At 40.4% G+C, this 21,139-nt stretch overlaps 2 protein-coding genes across 3 annotated transcripts in view; both read left to right on the top strand.

Moving 5' to 3' along the window:
- TEX15 (testis expressed 15, meiosis and synapsis associated) overlaps positions 1 to 2,368 on the top strand; it is a 48,688-nt gene extending 46,320 nt beyond the window's left edge. The window contains exon 8 of the mRNA XM_089488809.1: positions 2,103 to 2,368. Coding sequence (XP_089344935.1) covers positions 2,103 to 2,120 — 18 coding nt within the window. The 3' untranslated portion in view covers positions 2,121 to 2,368. The remainder of the gene's footprint in view (positions 1 to 2,102) is intronic.
- Positions 2,369 to 8,240: 5,872 nt separating this feature from the next.
- The window catches only part of LOC149323344 (serine/threonine-protein phosphatase 2A catalytic subunit beta isoform), a 29,459-nt gene continuing 16,560 nt past the window's right edge, over positions 8,241 to 21,139 (top strand). For both annotated transcript variants that reach the window (XR_016273145.1, XM_089488808.1), the window contains exons 1-3: positions 8,241 to 8,537; positions 18,159 to 18,368; positions 18,519 to 18,692. Coding sequence is in view for 1 of the 2 variants with exons in the window: in XM_089488808.1 (XP_089344934.1) it covers positions 8,436 to 8,537; positions 18,159 to 18,368; positions 18,519 to 18,692 (486 nt within the window). In the remaining variant the exon portion in view is untranslated. The remainder of the gene's footprint in view (positions 8,538 to 18,158; positions 18,369 to 18,518; positions 18,693 to 21,139) is intronic.

Below are 21,139 nucleotides of genomic sequence, written 5' to 3'. Positions count from 1 at the left end.
CAGTTGCCTTATTGGCCAGTTTCCCACCTAAACCCTCGGTTCCTTTTTTCCACCGCAGCAGCAGCATTTGGGAACTCTTCAGAGATTCATTTTCCTGTCACACTTTAAAATTCTGTTTGACATGATCAGTCTGCGTTTCGGTGGTAATTTTTTTAACATCATTGTTCATATTTTTAAAAAAATATATTTTAAAATGAAGGTTCTTCATTTATTTTGGGTTAAGGGTTTACCACAAATGTTTGGTTTAGATATCGGTGCACATCATAGTTACTGTTCTGTGTGTCTTGTCATGAATCCAGATAGAATTTTCGTATCATGGGTAAAGGCAATTAGCCCGATGGATAAGCGGGGATTTGTTTCAAGACACGCACATACACGCACCATAGATACTAAACATCATGGGACCTCGGCTCCCATTATTGTCAATGGATGCTGATGTGCATGTGCCACCATTGATAATAAAGGGATAAGGCCATCCACAGATGCTCCAATCCACGGGTACATTATGCTCCAACATACTGAGCCAACTTTGAGTATTTGTGGACAATCCTGCTTACCTGGATCCCTTCAAGCTGCTTTCAGATTTGGTTTTAGAATATATTTTGGCCGATTAGCTTCAGTGTGGATTGGACACAGGGAATGTATCCCTGGCTTTTGTTTTTCTGGACTTTTCAGTCACTTTCAATCTCATAAACTATATTAATGGACTGTTTGGAGCTCAAAAGCCTGTTTACAGTAGCATTTTTTCCCTTGTTAGGCAGGTTCCAGAAGGCATTTCCTTTCCTTGAAAAGGCACATCTCAGCATTGATATACATACTTTGGTTACATTATGTTAATTACTGCAAAATGTTCTATGGAAAAGGGCCTCTGTAGGGTATACAGAGAGAGTTCAACTGATACAAAATGAGATAGCCTGGTTCCTAATTGGTGTCCACCATTTTAGTGACATTGCATCAGTATTAGATTATCTTGGCTGATTGACAGTATGTTATTCAATCCAGAATGCTGGCTCTTCCACTGGAAAACTCTATAGTTTGAAGCGTAGGTATGTTAAACATCACCACCTCTGCAAACTTATTTGCATGCTTTATTTTTTGATGGAGGGTGAACTTCATATCCTATCATGAACTGAGGTATGGCAGAATGAGAGGTTTGTTGATAGCACTCTTTGCAGCATTTCTTATCCCAAAATAGCTAGTCACACACATGCATGCATATTTTTTCAGTAAATTCCCATTTTTAATATGCTTAGATAACTGGGTGAATTAAGAGTTTTAATTGTATTCATGACAAAACTGTGTTATTTTATAATTAGCTCTTAAAATTAGATTTTAGTCTTGAAATTCCTAATGGATATCCTGTGGAAATGCTATTATAAACTTTTTCACAATGCAGTTTGATTGTTTTCAAAGTCACCAGGAAAGAAATCTGTTCTTAAAGTCATTTTCTCAAAGAGAATTCATTTGTTCTCTCCAAAAATCTTTTTATTCTTATATGAACAAACTGATATATTGAATTTTAACAAAACCTTTAAATGCTTGTTTCTGTTCTCCTATTACATTATTTGTGTATTCTTGTATGGAAAAAAACAGTGTTATCTTTGTAGATGTTTACTGAATAGTCATCAGGTAATATCAGAACATCCCAAAATCTAAAGTTGGTGAAATGTTTTGTTTGTTAACTATATTTTATCTTTTTGTTAAGCTAGTTCCTTTACTTTCTTTAAAATCCCATCTTAAAACTAGTAGACATTAATTCTGTGCAGATATTGTTTGAGTGCCAGGAGGGATTAAGATCATGCATGAGGCACTGAATATAACATTTGAACAGTGTCCCTTATTTTGGCATTGACCTACCTGTATGTTTCACATATATTTGACAGCTGGAGAATAGAGATCTTGTTTCCATCATGAAATGTTGCTATTTAACTATGTTTATAAAATATAAATCATGCTAAATTTTAAAAATATTACATGAATCTAATTAGTTCTGCTTTTACTTCAAGTAAACTTTCATCAGCTAAAACTACCAATAGATAATTGATATTCTGATGTAACAAATGTTTTTTAAAAACATTGTAAAATATTGTTTTGTTTTGCAGAAGCAGAGGAAAATGTAATTTCTCAAAAGACAAAGGACAGCAGTTAAGCATTTCAACAGATAATACTTCAGATGTAAAAATTAAGGATTTGAGAAAGAGGTCACTACTTTACCTTCATAGTTAAAAGATTTGAAACCGCATCTCTGAATATATTTGGTCTTCACGAAATGCCTCAGGATTGAAGCTCAGTTATTCAGACATATTGACAAGTGAACATAATCTATCCAATTTAAAGAAGTTAAACAAGAGCAGTAGATGTTGTCACAGTAAAAATGAATATAACCAGGACATTTTGTGTCCTATCAAGAGAGAGGCAAATATTTTTTCTCTTCATCATCAGTGAACATTTAGTCACCACAGAATCCTCCTGAAAATGATTGTAGTTAGTAGCAAAATTAGATGTTACCCTATATAAGCACCATGATTTAAAATCAGATATCCTGGGAAGTGATACAGGTTTAATTTTTGAAGATAGTACAGTCATCATCTTATCTTCAGAATCTGATAGAAAGAAGAAAAAACATGGGAGGAAGTCTGTGGTTCCCAACTGTGTACCTACTTATATAATTCAGATTCCTCCATGATGACAGAACTACATCCATCCATGAAATTGGAGTGTTTTCACTCTGAGCCATCTTGTGGTGAAAACACCAAGAAATCTTCTGAATGTTTTGTTTTCAGTCAAAATTAATATCTTGAGGAAACATCTCAGAAGCAGAGTTCTTCTGCATATATTTAAAGAACAGACAATCCTTATTACTCTTAGTACTTTTGTCAGGCTGGTAGTACTTTTCATTCATTAATGCAGACATACCAGGAATTAAATTGCTATGAAATGCATCATCTTACTCCAGACATACCTACAATTGCAAGTGTGGTATATAATTTACAGTCCAGTAGAGTTGGTGGTGTTTTTTTTTAACCAAATTGTTATTTGGATGTTGGGGCATCACAGAGATGGAATTTTGCCCAGATTTATCCTTTGCATGGTTATTCCAGATTTGCAGTGGTCTTTCCATACAGCTCTCAGTTGCAGTCATGGTACCTAGAAAATCAGCTTTTGACACAAATTGCTTTTCCGTGTTCCATTATTGACATGTGACACAGTGTGACACTGCCTGCAGGATGTGTTAAATCAATAATATTTTACAGTACAATTCCTCTAACTGACTAAAATGGAATACAGTAAGATAGGACATACTGATATGATTCAGGGCTCATCAGATGCTTGAAATTCCTGCCTGTGGATCTTCCTTCATGGACAGAAACAAGTGAAATGGCCATAAATGGTTCCAAGGGCCACTCCTCAACAATAATTCATATGCACACAAAGGTATGAACTGAGCTTGAGCTTCACTATGTCACTACTAGGATGTGATGCCAATACAGTTGCAAAATTATTATTTTTAATTTGGCTGCTCTGTATGGCGAAATTAAAAACTTTGAACCAGCTGATGCATTGTCAACTAGAAACAATATTTTATCGTATACTTGCATGTTACTAGGAACCTTGGGTTTTTCGAACTTGAATGTTAATATGATGAAGAAGTATTTGTCAGGGGACAATCAAAAGAGAGGGTTCCTAGTACTTGTCCTGTCTCCCAGTTTTCCACTGCAGATATCCATAGGTTATTTTTAATCATCTTCTACAGCATCTATGATTTCTTCTGAAATCATAGATAAAATTGACCCTAAGATAGGTTGGGCACAGCATAGCAAACAGTGGGACAGAATTTGCAGGTACAGAAGGGATAAGGATCTTGTCACCACCAGTTCACTATGAATGCCTCCTCCTTTGAAGGGATTTCTGTTACCTTGGGGAAAAGGTTTCCTAGTTATCCCCTCAAAAACTCTTCTTTTTGTATGTTATGTAGAGATTTATGTGGTATTATATATGTATGTTTATATAAAGTTCCAACTCCTTTTATTTGGGCATTGTAAATAATGGTTTGGAATAAAGACAATCTTTATAGACTGGAATGAGATACATGTTCTTAATTTGGACATTTCAGTTTGTATCAATAGTGGGGGACCATTTTTCTCGTGGGCCAGACAACCATAATAAGCACTGCCATCCAATGTGAGAACCTCCAACTTGTCCCACTGCTATAGAGACCTAGAATAGATGCCCCCATAGTTCCGAAATGAGAATTTATTTTCCTATTCTCAACACCACCCTTGATTCGCTGCTGCCAGCACAAACACCATGCATCTGAATTCATCCACACTAATAACACTCCCAGTAACAATAACCAATAACGTTCTCAAATACAAACATTAATTTATTAGATGTTTGTACAACAAAAGATTATTTAACAGATCTAAATCCTGACTGACACTAACTAACTGTAACTCGCATCTCTCTTGCTCACCTTTCTAACTTCAACACTCATGTCTCTTATGTCTGAAACACACAGACCAAAAGCGCTGACTACTGGAACATCTCCAACTCATATTCCTAACTATGCAATCGTGATATACACCAGCCTTTCAAAATCCTGTTCAGACTCAGCCTGTTGCTATTCCCCACTTTACATATTTTAACCTTCTGTGGATAGATCACTTTGTCACATTTACCATACATAACATTCATAATCATATTTTATGTTAATTTCTGTAGTAAACATAGGTGCTTTTTCCCCCCTCAAAAAGTCTATAACATCACAGGAGCCACAGCCCAGTGGGATGTCACTTCCTGCTGGCCAGCACTTAGAGCCTTATTGCATTATAAGGCAAACGATAACTCTTTTGTTCTCTTCCAGTTGTAAAATTGTGGGAGAGGGTCGTAAAAGTGTTGTAAAAGTATCCCATTTGCCAAGCTGAAATAGTCCGTTTGGCAGAAATGATGCTTTTACAATGCTCTCCCATGCTTTTACAACCTGAAGAGAATGAGAGTCTGACCTACTGACAGCCTACTGACCGTTACTCCTTTCTTTTTGTTCAAGTGGGAATCAATGATACTGCAATGCACAGCCTTCAGAATATTAGAAGGGATTATCAGGCTCTGGGTAGGAAGCTGGAAGAGATGGATACACAGGTTGTCATCTCATCTCTACTCCCAGTTGAAGGCCATGGTCCAAGAAGGGAGAGGAAAATAGAGGTGAATAACTGGCTCCACAGATGGTTCCACCAAGAACGATTTGGATTTTTGGATCATGGTCTGTGGTTCCATGAGGGGAGACTTCTGACAAGGGATGGTTTGCACTTCATGCCAGTTGGCAGAAAGGTTTTTGCCAATAGTCTCAAAAATTTGATCAGGAGGTGGGGTTAGGTGGGGAAGGGAGACAGTATTCTGGGAGGCAAAAGGGCTGGAGAAAATAGTTAAACTAACAGAGTGAACAAAGCAAACAGTGCAAGGACCCAACAGTGGGAGGCAAACAATTTTACATAGGCAGCAAGTAAAGGGAACACATGGTCTTATATGTCTCTAATGCACAGAGCATGGAAAATAAGCAAGATGAACTTGAACTCCTAGCACAACAAAGCAAATATGATATAACAGGCATCACTGAAACCTGGTGGGATGAGTCTCATGACTGGAATGTAGTAATAGAGGGATATAACCTTTTTAGGGAAATAGGCCAAGCAGGAAAGGAGGAGGAATAGCATTATATGTCAGGGATATTTACACCAGTGAAGAGATCCAGGACATCAATACTGGCGGCCAGATGGAGAGCATCTGGATAAAAATTAAAGAGAAGGGAAACAACAAGGATGTTATGGTGGCAGTCTACTATAGACCCCCCAGTCAGATGGAGGAATTGGATGATGCCTTTCTAGAACAGATGACCACACACTCCAAAAGGAGATGTGTAGTAGTGATGAGTGACTTCAAGTATCCTGATATTTGCTGGAATTCAAACTGAGCAAAATCCTCAATGTCTAGCAAATTCCTCACTTGCCTTGAAGACAATTTCATTGTCCAAAAGGCAGAAGAGGCAACAAGGGGGTCAGCTATTTTGGATCAGATCGTAACTAACAGGGATGACCTGGTTAATGTTCTCCTGGAGTTTGTTATACAGTGGAAAGGAGAAGCCAGGCATAGTCAGAAACACATTCTAGACTTTAGGAAAGCTGATTTAGGGAAATACTGGGGGTGATCTCATGGTCAGAAATACTAAAAGAGAAGGGAGCTCAAGACGGATGGGAGTTTCTCAAAAGGGAGATACTGAAGGCACAATTTCAAACAGTTCCAGTGAGGAAGAAAAATGGGAGGTGTCTCAAGAAACCAGGATGGATGACTAAAGAACTTTCGATGGAGCTAAGTTTTAATTGGAACATGTATTTTTATTATTTATTTATGGTATTTATACCCTGCCCTTCAGCCCTAATGGCTATCAGAGTGGCTTACAATTATTATTTGTAATTAGACGGTTCCCTGCCCTCAGGCTTACAATCTAAAAGACACGACACAAAAGGGGAAGGGAATGGTGGTGGGGAAGGGGATGAGGTCCAGTGGTTCTTCTCTCCCTCTGAGGCCTGAGGTATAAGAAATGGAAAAAGGGGAAATCACCAAAGAGGAACTCAAACAAATAGCAAGCATGTGTAGAAAAGCTGAAGCTAAGAATAAGCTCAGGCTTGCTAGAGAGGTTAAGAACAAAAAACAACAAAAAAGGGGGCTTGTTTGGATATGTCCGCAGCAAAAGGAAGAAGAAGGGAATGGTAGAGCCACCTACAGGGGACAAAAAAGGCAGAATTACTCAACACCTTCTTTGCTTCAGTCTTCTCAAAAAAGGCAAAGGGTGCTCAACCTGAGGATAATGGAGCAGAGGAGAGAAAAGAGGAATTTCAGCACAGAATAAGTGTTTTTTGTAAGCCATTTTTAATCTCTTGCCAGCAGAAAAGCAGAGTGTACAATAAGTAAATAAATATAATTTAGAATAATTTCTGCATATATTTGAATGAGCCGTATGGCCACAAGAAACTGCCTTTTTTGCTTTGACTCCATACAAAGGGTTCATCATCATTCTGTAAACAAAATAAATGTTATCACTTTTTTATTGTCTCTGGTTTGTCACTACAACTGGGAACGAAACATTACATCTCAAAGAATTATTTGACAGAGAAGGCCAAATGTCTGTCAAAACTACACTTCCCAAAATTCCACAGCATGGAGCCGTGGCGGTTGAAGCGGTGTGAAACTGGATTATTTCTGCAGTGTGGATGCGGCCTCATCAGTCATTTCCTCCCTGGCTGCGTCCGCACTGCAGAAATAATCCGATTTGACACCACTTTAACTGCCATGGCTCAATACTATGGGATTGTGTGAAAAGTAGTTTTGTGACACATTTAGTCTTCTCTGTCAGAGGGCTCTAGTGCCACAACAGAGTTCCCAGAATTCCCTAGTATTAAGCCATGGCAGTTAAAAATGGCATCCACGGTGCAGAAATAATCCAGGTTGATGCCACTTTTAACTGCCATGGCTTAATGCTAGGGAATTCTGGGAACTCTGTCATGGCACTAGAGCTCTCTGTCAGAGAAGGATAAATGTCTCACAAAAACCGCAATTCCCAGAATTCCATAGTACTGAGCCACAGCAGTTAAAGGCTGTGTCTGCACTGCAGAAATAATCCAGGCTGACAGCAGTTTAACAGTCATGGATCAATGCTATAGGATTCTGGGAATTGCTATAGGATATATATGTGTATGTGTGTGTGTGTGTGTGTGTGTGTATATATATGCACACACATATATATGTGTGTGTGTGTATGTGTATATATATATATACACACATATATATGTGTGTGTGTGTGTGTGTGTGTGTGTGTGTGTGTATATATGCACACACACACACACACAATATTCTCTGTAGATGTCAGGAATAAACTCTTCTAGAACATGGCCACATAGCCTGAAAAACCCACAAAAAACTATGGATGCCAGCCATGAAAGCCTCTGACTTCACAAACTTGTAACAACAACAACAACAATAATAATAATAAACCCAAGTTTCCCTTGAAAAGGGAATAAAAGGGAGAGAGGCCTGACAGGCGCTGCACGTTGTGCCTCCGGCCGACAGGTGTCGCTGCAGGCTTTCTTTCAAACCGGAAGTCGTCTTAAGGAGAGGCGTGAGCGGAAGTGCGCAGCGGCGGCCATTACAGGGCGCCGGAGGAGAGGGCCTGTGTGTGTGTGTGTGTGTGGCGGCGCATGCGCTGTGGGTGTCTCTGGGCTAGTGGCCGTTGGGCTGGGCCTGCCTTCCTTCCTTCCTTCCTTCCTTAATCCGTGCCCCGCTTTGGCCTCCGTCGGTGGGGAAGCAGCCGCCCTGGCCTCTCCGCCCCCGGGCGGGCCCTTCTTCCCTCCAGAGAGAGCCAGAGAACCGGCGACAGCGGCAGCATGGAGGACAAGAGCTTCACCAAGGAGCTGGACCAGTGGATCGAGCAGCTCAACGAGTGCAAGCAGCTGGGAGAGAACCAAGTGCGGAGCCTCTGCGAGAAGGTAAGAGGAGGAGGAGGAGGAGGAGAGGCCCTTCAGGGACACACCGGCAGCAGGGGCCTTTGGCGGGGAGAAAGGCGGCGTACCTAAAGAAATCATAGTCCTTTTGCTGGTGGAAATGCTAAAAGTGTGTCTGGGGGGGAGGCGGGGGGAGCAGACCCAGCCAAACCGCCTCTTCCCTTCCCTGGTAGAGGTGACCAGAGTAATAACAACAACAATAATAATAGTGATTTACCCGCCTCTAATAATAATAGTAATAATAATAATTACTTACCTTTCTCTAATAATAATAATGACTTACCTTTCTATAATAATAATAATAATGATGACTTACCCGCTTCTAATAATAATGATAATGATGACTTACCTTTCTCTAATAATAATAATAATAATAATAATTACTTACCCACCTCTAATAATAATAATAATAATGACTTTCCTGCCTAATAATGATGATGATGATGATGACTTACCCGCCTCTAATAATAGTAACAACAGTGACTCACCTGCCTCTAATAATGATAATGACTTACCTGCCCCTAATAATAATGATGATGACTATGATTTACCCGCTTCTAATAATAATGATGACTTACCACCTCATGATAATGTGACTTACCCACCCCTAATAATAATAATGATTTAATAGCCTATAATAATAATAATAATAATAATAATCATATGACTTACCCGCCTGTCCCTATGGATCCAGGCAGGGTACAACAGCAATTATTATTATTAGTAGTAGTAGTTAGCAATAATAGTAATAATTTCTTACATGCCTCTCCCCATGGGTCAAGGCAGAGGGCAACAGCCATTAATAATAAATAATAATAATAATAATAATAATGTTTTACCTGCCTCTCCCCATGGATTGAGGCAGGAACAACAACAACAATTATTTTATTATTATTATCATTAATGATAAATAATGTCTTACCTGCGTCTTTCCATGGAGTGAGGCCGGGACAACAGCAATTAACAAACAAACAACATCAGTTAAAGATACATCGTTTAAAGCACACATCACTTTTTAAGGGCAAATAAGATGTGTACATATTAATTCCTCATGTAAAATTCATCATTTAAAACCCACAATTTAAAAACCGTCTGGATAATCTTGCCGGAAGAGACTGGTCTTTTTAATTCAGAGAGCATATTCAGCAGTCAAACCTCTTCTGGCAGGTCATTCCACAATCTAGGGCTGGCTGTAGAAAACGTCTTCTGGCTAATAGTTGCCAACCCAGATGTCATGGCCACCAAGGAGGACAAGGCACCGCAAAATGTACACAGTTGAAGACAAATGGAGGACATTACAGAATCAACACTAAAAATCCCCATAGAAATATAAACTCATGCTTTTTAATCATGCTCAAAATGGAGACGTTTTGGGATTCCTCCTGGACTGAAGGTTGAAATAGAGGACAGGTCCAGGGTGATGAGGTGTCCCAACCGTGTAAAAAAAATGCTCCCAGTCATTAATTATATAAAATAAATAAATTAATTAATAGTTCTGTCATTTAGCAAATAATATGTATCTGCATACTAGCCATCTAATACTACCATTCCAGCAACTGTGCACTTACCATGAAGCACTTTCCATGGAGAAAGGAGACAATACTGGAGCCCTGGAGTTTTGCAGAAAAATTAGATTTTGGAAGAAGAAATGTACCAAATGTGGATAATGTCACAGTATTCCATAAGTGCAAACCATGGCAGGGGTGGGAGGAATCAACCCAAGGATGGGGACAGCCACACAGAGACATGCAGGTGGCCAAAGAGCCATTTATGTGGCACATCTCTCCTCTTCTCTCCACCATGAGCTCACTCCATACCTCTCCCAGTCACCTTCCTCAGTGCCCCTTGCAGACTATAGTCCAGCAGGCTGTGAGGACCTCTGGTCATCCTGCCTTTTCCTGGGTCCCACCCAGATGTATAGTTCAAAGGAGTTACAGCAGGAGTCAAGGAGAGGATTCTCCCAGAGGTGACATCTTTATTGTACAGTTGCAGAAAGGGTTTTTTTGTGTGTGTCATGGTTAGAGTCACAGGCCTACATTCTGTCTCTTCATAAGGTATGCCACCCTGTTGTCAGCCAAGTGAATGAAAAACAAAGCCAGCCCCACAGGTGTGTGGTGCTGGAGAAGAATCCATTGCATTCCTCATCACTATATATGGATATGAGAGCTGGACGGCGAGGAAAGCATATAAAAAGACAACCAACATATTTGAGATGTGGTGCTAGAGAAGAGTGCTGAGGATACTGTGGACAGCCAAAAAGAGAAAGAAATGGGTCTTTGGCAAGATCAAGCCTGAAATCTCCCTGGAAGTCGACTAAAATTGAGGCCATATTTTGGGCATATTGTGAGAAGGCATGGTTCACTAGAAAAAATAATGCTGGGAAAGGTGGAGAGAAGTAGAAAGAGAGGAAGACTATGTGCCAAATAGATGGACTCAATCAGTGAGGTCATAGGCATGAATCTACGAGACCTAAACAGGGCAGTGGAAGATGGAGGGGACTTGGAAATGTCTCATCCATGGGTCACCATGCGTCAGGAATAACTCGAGGGAAGTTAATAGCAGAGAGATCCACAGTATCAATGAAAAACCCCCATAAAACATTGCTACCTTTATTGGCCAACCAAAATGTACAAAATACATGATTGCAAGCTTTCAAAGCTGCACTATCTTCTTCATCAGACAAAGATGTCAAAAATCATACAGGAGAAAGAAAAAAATATGGCAATGTTAATCCTAAACCTGGATTTTGTCAGAATCTAGCTATTCTCCGTTCAGGTGTTGTTGGAGGGACATTCATGTAGGCAGATTCCTCTTCTTCCTCCTGGCCATTAAAAAAAATTAAATCCCATTGTTATGGTGGTTCTGTGTATTCAAGTCATTTCTGATTTATGGCAATCCTAAGGTGAACCTATCACAGGACTATGTGGGCAGGTTTCATCAGATGGGTTTTGCTCTTGCCTGTCTCTGAGGCTGAGAGAGTGTGACTTGCCCAAGGTCACCCCACTGGCCGAGTGGGGATTTGAACTCTGGTCTCTAGAGTCCTAGTCCAGTGCTCAAACCATTACACGATGCTGGCTCCTCTATTAGCAAGACAAAAAGATATGTTTCTCTTGAGATCTAACTTGCCGCTGTCCTTTGTGAAGCCACAAACCCTCCATGTTTTTACATCATGGTGTTTTGGTAAAACATGCCCAATGTAGTCCAAATTTGTAAGAAAAATGTTTTACCTACATAGCCAATAGGTTTTAAAATGAAAGTCATGGGTAGCCCAATAATCTTTCTCATAAAGCAAGATCATTTGAGCATTTAAAATACAGCTTATTATTTTGACTCTATAAACAGCAACCCCTGTCTTGTGCTTCATCAGAAGCTGTCACCTGAGGATCCTCTCTAACCTCATTGTTCCTGAAACTGTTCCAACTTGGTTTCTAGGACTACTGTTTCCAGTACTTCAGCTGCATTACTGGCAGGTCCAGAGATGGGAACGCTTTAATAAAAGTTCCATTCTCTGTTTTGTTTGTCACTTGACAGGCAGACATGGAAAATATCATACAGGAGCAGGTGAGAATGGACAGTTTCCCCATCCCTAGTTTAGGCTGTGGTTGGTTGGTACAAACCAGGATGAAGTGAAGGGATATGATTCTGCCATGTAAACAGGCCAAAGGTTATAGCAACCAAAGTTTTCTGAGTAGTTCAGAAACAAAGTAGATTTTTCCAAACTCCTTGCAGTTGCACCAGAAGAAGCATGTTGGGGAGGCCCCCGTTTCATAGTTATAGGTTTAGAAGGGACCTCAAGGGTCTTCTAATCTAATCCCCTGCTATACAAGAATGTATTACTGAAGGAGTCCTGAAAAATACCCATCTATCCTCTGTTTAAAGAGCTCCAAAGAGGGAGATTCCACTGCCCTCCAACACAGGCTGTTCCACTGTCAGAACAAATCTTAACAGTCGAGATTCTTCCTAATATTTATGTGGAATCTGTTTGCTTGTAATTTGAGTTCATTGCTTTATGTCCTAGTTTTGGGAGCAACAGAGAATAAATTCACTCTATCTTCTACATGATGTCCTTTCAGATACTTAAAGATGAGTGTCATGCCTCTTCTTCATCATCTCTCCAAGCTAAGCCATACTCAGATCCTTAAGCTGTTCCTCATAGGGTTTTGGTTTCCAGCCCTCTCACAGTTATAGTCACTCTCCTACCTGGATCTTTAGCATTGCATCTTAACTAGGTGTTTTTCTAGGGCCTGATATTCTGTGTTACAGCCCCTATGAAGCTGTCTGGATATGACACACAGAATGTTTAAACCCTATCAAGGTTGCTGTCCTAAATGTCATTGCTAGGGAGAAAGTCTGATGGAGCTTCATGGAAAGTTTGTGTAAACATGCTTAGGATGCCATTGAAAGTCTACAAAAATAACCTCTTGTTTACATCTTTCAGCAGCTACCATCTACCTAGAAGAGACAGAATGTAAGGTTCTGTCCTTCCTTAGAACCTTTAAAAAACAGGATTTGGCTTCAACAACAATTCTTTAATTGAAAGCTCCTGTGTAATGTTGTGAATATTGATTGGACTCGGTAAAAGATACTAATAAACTGACTCAACTTTCCTTGCTCCCACTTCCTAATGGAAGAACGTAGCTACCTTTACATTTTATCCCTATGATTAAATCTTTAAACTGGTAAACTAGAAATATTTGGATCTTGGGAATTGCTATTTTGATATATGTTTATTGTAGCTGCAACTTCAGTGCTTGTTTTATAACAAGTCAGCAGTTTTTGTTCTCAGAAAAGATATGTACATTCTTTGAACCAGTGTTGCAATAGTGTAGAGGTATATCTATTTTGAAACAATGCAGAATGCTTAGTACAGTGATGGAGAACCTTTTACAGACCGAGTGCCCAAACTGCAACCTCAACCCCACTTATTTATTGCAAAGTGCCACGTCCCTCTGGCTTTCTAGTAAGAAACTGGCAAACTCTGTGCTAGGGCGATAGCATGTGTGCCCACAGAGAGGGCTCTGAGTGCCACCTCTGGCACGCGTGCCATAGGTTTGCCATCACTGGCTTAGTATATAATTTGATGAAAGCTTTGTACTTATCAAACTGTAGCTCCACATGTACTTTTTATGTGTACAGCCTGAAATGTGCAATTATTGTTGAACTTCAGTGATACTGACTCACAAGACTGATCCTAGGAGGTGGTGATCTTCACTAGCAGTATAGCACATTTGTACCATCCATTGGCTATGCTCTAGTCTCCATAATTTCACACCATAGAAACAGGTGCTGGTCAGGAATGATAATACATTTCCTCAGCTTGCTCTAATAATTTCAGAGTAGTTCTAGCACTTCAGTCCTGCCAGATGTTTTTGTTGTAGAAATATTCCAAATTCAATAAAATGTATATACTGTGCCTTTTAAGGTAAGCTATAATACGGTAATTTAATATTTAGACATGACTGGTGAAACTGAGACACAAAACAGTGTCAGCCAGCATTTAAAAAGCAAATTTAAATCCAAATGTACATTTTTTTTGAAACTTATTGAATGCCTCAGAATGCAATTTAGCAAACATTCCATTTGAGGGTGTTTGAAAGTCAAGGTGCTGCTACTAAGAATACCCCCTTTTTTGTGAACGATGTGTATAGAAAAGAGTAACTTTTTGTCTTTTGGTCTTAGGTCATGGGTAGTACCACCTGGAACTGGGTTTGTTAGCAAACTGTCCGTCTGATTGTATATGGATAAACCAGCCAGAAGTCTAGCATCAACATTCTCTGCTAGTTGAAGTTTCTTGGCCATTTTCAAGGGCAGCCTCACATATCATTCATTATAGTAGTCCAGCCAGAAAATATTGATCAGTCTATCTGTGATCTTAATTGTTACCCCACATTTTCACCAAATTGGGACTCAAGGTGGCTTACAAGATAAAAAAGCTCACACTGTGATTCAGATATACCTAGGGCAGTGGTGGCGAACCTATGGCACAAGTGCCAGAGGTGGCACTCAGAGCCCTTTTTGTGGGCACACACGCCATCACCCCAGCACAGAGTTTGCCTGGAAGAAGACGAGCCCTCCCTTCATCCTCCATCTTGAGGGGGAGAGAGCCAGGCTAGCTCCAACAGGCCTGCCTGGAAGAAGCCGAGCCCTCCCTCCAGTCCATCTGCCTTGGTCCAGGCCTCGGAGGTAGAGAAGACTGCTGGACCTCATCCCCGTCCCCACCACCACTCCCATCTCCTTTTGTGTCGTGTCTTTTTAGATTGTAAGCCTGAGGGCAGGGAACTGTCTAATCAAAAAGATTGTATGTACAGTGCTGTGTAAATTTACAGCGCTTTATAAATAAAGTTTAATAATAATAATTAGAAAGCCAGAGGGACATGGCACATGGGTTTTCGGTTGCAGTTTGGGCACTTGGTCTCTAAAACATTCGCCATCACTGATCTAGGGCATGGTTTACTGCAGCCACACCACTCTATCCAGGGAAGGCTGCAACTAAGGGAAGCTGATGACAGGCCTCAAAAGACAATGTTGGGCTGAGTAGCTGTCCCAAACAGCACACCTCTTTCAGGAGGAAGTGCATTCTGATCTAGAAATAGTATCAACAGATCTCATCTGAATCAGATGACAAAGAGGAATAGAGCTGAGTATCACCTTACTCCAGATCCCCACACAACATAATTCCTTGGCCTTATCTGGAAGGTGGGGAGACAAAATGGAACTTTCAACTGCAGAAAAGAGAAGCAATAGCCCCAGTTAGACCTACTTAAAGGTGCCCTCATGTGAATATTGAAGAGAAGTAGATGGGGATTTTCCAACACTGTACTGTACCTGAAACTATATCTGATAGCTTGGTATGGAGCTTGATGGTAGAATCAGCATAGTCACACCAACAACGAGCAGCAGGCTTACACTTAGACAGTCTGAACACAAGGGGACAACAAGAGATCTGTGTACCTACTAAACTACTTCTATTTACAAGATATATATATCAGGGTACATAATTATAAAAGACATCAACAATTGCCAATATGCATCAGAAAAGTGGAGTGATAACAGTCCATGTGAACAATGTTGCTAATTTAAGCAGTGAAAATGGTTCTACTGCTGCAACATAATATTAAAGTTCAAAATCTAGAAAACAATAATAATAGATGATGATTGGAGCAAATGAACTTGAAGTTGGAACTGATAATATTGGCTGGTAGCAGGGTCCTTTATGGGTTGAATTCAGACGGGACGGCTACCTCCGGAGACCTGTGTGGCCGTTTCGACTCACCAAGGTCTTCATCAGCATATTAATTTCATAACCGGATTAATATTGTACATTATGTGTTCCATACTTCTGTGACATTGAACAGCTTTTGACTTGACTGATAAGAAGAATGCTGGCTCAGGCTTGTGTACAAAAATGTCTCCTTACAGATCTTTTCTTCTAGCCCTCCCCCCTTAACATCCCATAGTTTCTTTACTCAGGTTCTCAGCCACTCTGTGGAGAATGTTGTTGTGGTTGACTACCCTTGAGTCAGCCGCAACTTGTGGTGAACCTATGGATGAGACATCCCCAAGGCGCCCCCCCCCCCCCATCCTCTACTGCTCTGCTTAGTTCCTGAAAATTCATGCCCGTGACCTCCCTAATTGAGTCTAGCCATTTGGTATGTGGTCTGCTCTGTCTACTGCCATTCACCTTTCCTAGAACTGTTGTCTTTTTGAGTGAGTCATGCCTTCTCATTCTGTGGCTAAAGTATGGCGACCTCAGTTTCGTCATCTTGGCTTCCAGGGAGAACTCTGGTTTGATCTGTTCTAAGACCTCTCTGTTTGTCTGTCCATAGCATCCTCAGCATTCTTCTCCAGCACCACATCTCAAATGAGTTAAAAAAAATTTCCTTACCTGCTTTCTTCACAGTCCAGTACTCACATATGTACATGGTAATGAGGAATGCTGTGGCTTGGGCAATTCTGACTTTGGTGCTCAGTTGTACGTATGTCTTTAGTCTTTAAGATCTTAGCTAGTTCTTTCATTGTTACCCTTCGCATTCCTACTTTTCTTCTTATTTCTTGGCAGTCACCTTTCTGATCAGTGTTTGATTCCAGATATAGGAGCTCTTTAACTATTTCTATTTCTTCATTGTCTAGGTTAAATTTATGAATTTCTTCTATGGTCATTATTTTTGTTTGTTTTTTATGTTCAGCATTAAGCCTACCTTTGCACTTCTTTAGTAATTGTTTTCAATCTGTGGTGTTTTCTGCTAGTACAGTGTGCCCGTGCTGTACATGGGCGCACCATACACGGATTCAAGCATATGCTGAAGCCGTGCAGCAATAAAACAAATGGTGTGTGTGCTGCACTGTGAGCATGCTCTCCATTGTTTTCAATGGGGTGTGAGTATACATGGATTTTCCTTTACACAGGGGGATCTGGAACGGATCCCCCGTGTAAGGGAAGGGCCCACTGTAGTATTGTGTCATCCATACATCTAAGAGTGTTACTGTTCCTTCCTCCTATCTTCACTTCTTCCTTTCCTGAATGCTGCTTGGGCCTCTGGGATTTCTCTTTTCATATGTGGATGGAGTCTGTGTTGTAGTATTTTGATCATAATTTCACTGGGGAGGATTTTTCTATGTTCTCCTTCCCCTGTGCTGTTTTAAGTGGGGAAAACTTGTTTTCACATTTGGAAATGATTTCTGGTCATTTTCTGTTTTGATTAGAAATTGTTCCAAAATCACCTGGCTCTCTATCTATTTTTGGACTACAGTTTCTTTATGGGAGTCCTAGCCAGGACAGTTAGTGGTTAAGAATACTGGGATTTGCAGTTTAGAAATCTGTGGAGGGGTGCATGGTTTCCACCCACACTCTAGTGGGTGTGAGTCTGAGCCAAAACAATGGGGAATATCTAGTGGGGAAGTGGGCTCCCTCTGTCATAGAACCTGAGCAATGCTGATGCCGCATTACATGCTTGGATGGCACAGGTTGGTAGGATCCATTCCTCCTAATCCATCCACCCAGGTTCCTGTTCTAATTTGTTTGTTCTCATGTGCCTTCAAGTCATTTCTGACTTATGACGATCCTAAGGATGCCCTGTCATGGGGTTTTCTTGGCAACTTTCTTCAGAGGAGGTTTGTCGTTGCTTCCCCTGAGGCTGAGAGCATGTGACTTACCGAAGTCCTCCCAGTGGGTTTCATGGCCAAGTGGAGAATTGAACCCTAATCTCCAAAGTTGTAGTTAAACACTCAGACGCTACACCATTTACTGCTTTAGCTTTTATGTATTTATTTTATTTATTTAATATAATTTATATCCAGCTTTTCTCCCATGTAGGAAGAAAAATATCATCAGTTAGCAGATACCAGCTGTGAGGATGAGGGAACTCAAAATACCAGTTCATATTTTCAGTTCCTTATATTGGTCCAGCACACCGTCAGTTGAAGACAATTATCATTTCTGGAGCTTCTTTGTGTGTGTTTAAATTATGGTCTTAATTTTACATCTTTGAGTCTTTAACTTGCTAAAATTAGATTTAAATATACATGCAAATCACAGCATCTTTTTAATACATTTTTAATGTTACAGGAGATGTTCTAACCAGCTGTTTTTTCATGTTGTGTTATTAGGCTAAAGAAATACTTACGAAAGAGTCCAATGTTCAGGAAGTACGATGTCCTGTTACAGTCTGTGGAGATGTCCATGGTCAATTCCATGACCTTATGGAGCTTTTTAGAATTGGTGGGAAATCACCAGACACAAACTATCTCTTCATGGGAGATTATGTCGACAGAGGCTACTACTCAGTGGAAACTGTGACTCTGCTTGTAGCACTAAAGGTATGTTTTGTAAATATTTAAGGGTCAGGAAAGTTAACTTTTAGATTGCAGTGGATCCTTTCCAAATGTGAGAACCTTTGCGTTAGTTAGAACATAGCTGATTTACCCAGTTGCTGGACTATTACATTGTCTGTCTGTTTCTGTGGCTAGGTGCGTTACCCAGAGCGTATTACAATTCTGCGAGGCAACCATGAAAGCAGACAAATTACACAAGTATATGGTTTCTACGATGAATGTCTACGGAAATATGGAAATGCCAATGTTTGGAAGTATTTCACAGATCTGTTTGATTATCTGCCTCTTACAGCTCTAGTAGATGGACAGGTAAGTTCCCCCCCCCCCCCCCCAAATTGTGTGGTATCTTCAGATGCTAGTAAATTAAGCCTGTATTCTGTAAACCTGGATATCAGAATTCTAACTGCTGCCTTTTCACTGCTGGACATTATCCACATAGGAAATGGGTGAAACGTGATCCTTGATGTGTCAGTGGGCACTGGGTTTCTGAGGGAGTAAAATCATAATGGGCTCATTTTAGAAGTCATGCACTACCTTTATGCTAACCACAGTGAAGAACTCACATGATCAGAGAGAAGGGGCTGGCACAGCTCCACCAGGCCTAGCCCAGAGACAGAAGAAGGACCCTCCCTCTTTTTCATCTGCCATCTCCATGGCGTCAGAGGGAAAGAAGAACCACTGGTCTTGATCCCTTTCCTTACTGCCATTCCCTTCTCCTTTTATGTCATGTTTTTTTAGGTTGTAAGTCTGAGGGCAGGGAACTGTCTATTTAACAATTTGTAAGCTGCTCTGAGATCATTTCTAAAGAGCGGGGTATAAATAGAATAGATGATGATGATGATGTTGATGATGATAGCACAAATTGTGTCTTGCAACCCATTTTTATACTAGTTTGATACCTTGGCTTGATAACTCCTAGCAAACTACCATATGTAAACTGATTTAAGCTTGGACATCATACTAAACTATAGTCTGATGTTATCTGAATGTAGTACCAAACTTGGAAGGTAACTAGATCCATGTGTACTATTTTTAATATAAAGGGTGAGTAGGATATTTGATACAGAGCCATCATGGCGTTAGTGGTTTGAGCATTGGATTATGACTTTGGAGACCAGGGTTCAAATCCTGCTCAGCCATGGAACAAGGCAAAAGCTAACCCCCTCTGAACAAATTTTACCAAGAAAAAAACGTATAGTTTTTTGTGGGTTTTTCGGGCTTCGTGGCCATGTTCTATAAGAGTTTATTTCTGATGTTTCGCCAGCATCTGTGGCTGGCATCTGCACAAAAAACTATGGATGCCGGCCATGAAAGCCTTCAATTTCACAAAAAAACTTATGTTAGGATCATCTTTAGTTGGAAGCAACTTGACGGCACACAACACCAGTGATATTGAATAAACTCCTTTATGTGTATCTTAAATAGCAAAGTGGGACATTAGATATTCATATGTCTAGGCTTATCTAGCATTATGACAATAGGTCTCAGGAAGCCTTTAGTGGCTGTACGCTGCACAGTTCTTCTAATACATCTGCATGGGAGCAACTTGAAGCTTCCATTTCCATTTTAGCTTACTGTGTTTGAAACAGGACAAGCCCTTGATTAATTTTAACTATGGTTAGTCTAAAAAAACCACCTTTATAAATAATGGCTTAAAGTTGAATTGTTTCAACGTAGTAGCTGTGGCTAATCTAGACAGAATCTACACAAGCTAAGGAACACTTCCTTACGTCAATCGCAATCCTGTTGGAATGCACAACATTCCTCTTGTTTTGATGGGAAGACACTTTTATGAGGGCATTAAGGCAATTTATTCTACTGTTTTTGGGGAGAACCATTTTTTTAACACTGGTGGTTCAACACCCCCAAATTGAGATCATGGTTGAATCAAGGTTGGAGGAGGGTGGGACCAGGTTGGGAGTGGTCGCCTAGGTCACCTGATCATCCTCGCCAAAGATGGGTTTCTTCCTTGTTCGTATCAGTGTCCAGAAAAGGTGCTGTTGCCTTTCCCCCCTGCTCTGCTGACTTCACTTTATGTAGACGCCCAGGTGAAAGGGAAATCAGAGAGAGGCTATTTGATTAAGTGAATATGTGAATATGCACATGTGTGGCAGAAAAAAAAACACCTCACATCTACTGTGGTCATGGGCCACATATAAACTGATATGGCAAACATGTGCGCACAGTCCAAAAACACTCCCTTGCACCGTTAGGGGAGTTCCATGAGACTTTCCAAATTGATTTCAGTTGAGATTAAAATAGATGTGTGTGGCAGTAAAGGGATTAAACTGGGGCATGGATACTATGCAGTGGAGCTGGCATACAGCCCTCATGTAGATTCAGCCCTAAACAGAATTAAACACATCAGGAAGTCTCTAGGGTTTCTATCAGGAGAATGTGAAAGTTGGAAGGTTCACTGCAGCTTCTATTCCTGACACAAAACCATGAATGCTCAGCCTCTGCTTTAGAATGTTAATAGTGTTCCTCTCACCTTGCTTTGAAACTGTGCTGAGCATAGGCTAGCATATTAACTACTGGGCACTAGTTCAGGAAAGATCAGGGAACTGGTTTTGAGTCCCACATTAGCTCCCCACATCTCAAAACCTGTACGAATGAGATGTTGTTGGGGATCTGTCACTGTTTGCAGGACCATCTCCAAAGCTGTGCTTGGCTTCCAGCTACTTCATTGAAAAAAATGTGTTTCAGGAGACCTCAGATTTAGATGGTTTTAATTTTTAGAGTAATTAACGCTTCTT

Source organism: Sceloporus occidentalis, unplaced genomic scaffold (assembly GCF_023333645.1).
Source record: "Sceloporus occidentalis isolate IW3139 unplaced genomic scaffold, rSceOcc1.0.p SCAF_1, whole genome shotgun sequence".
In the NCBI taxonomy this organism is placed as follows: Eukaryota; Metazoa; Chordata; class Lepidosauria; order Squamata; family Phrynosomatidae; genus Sceloporus; species Sceloporus occidentalis.
Note: the sequence above shows the minus strand (reverse complement) of the source record. Positions and strands in the feature narration are given on the sequence as shown.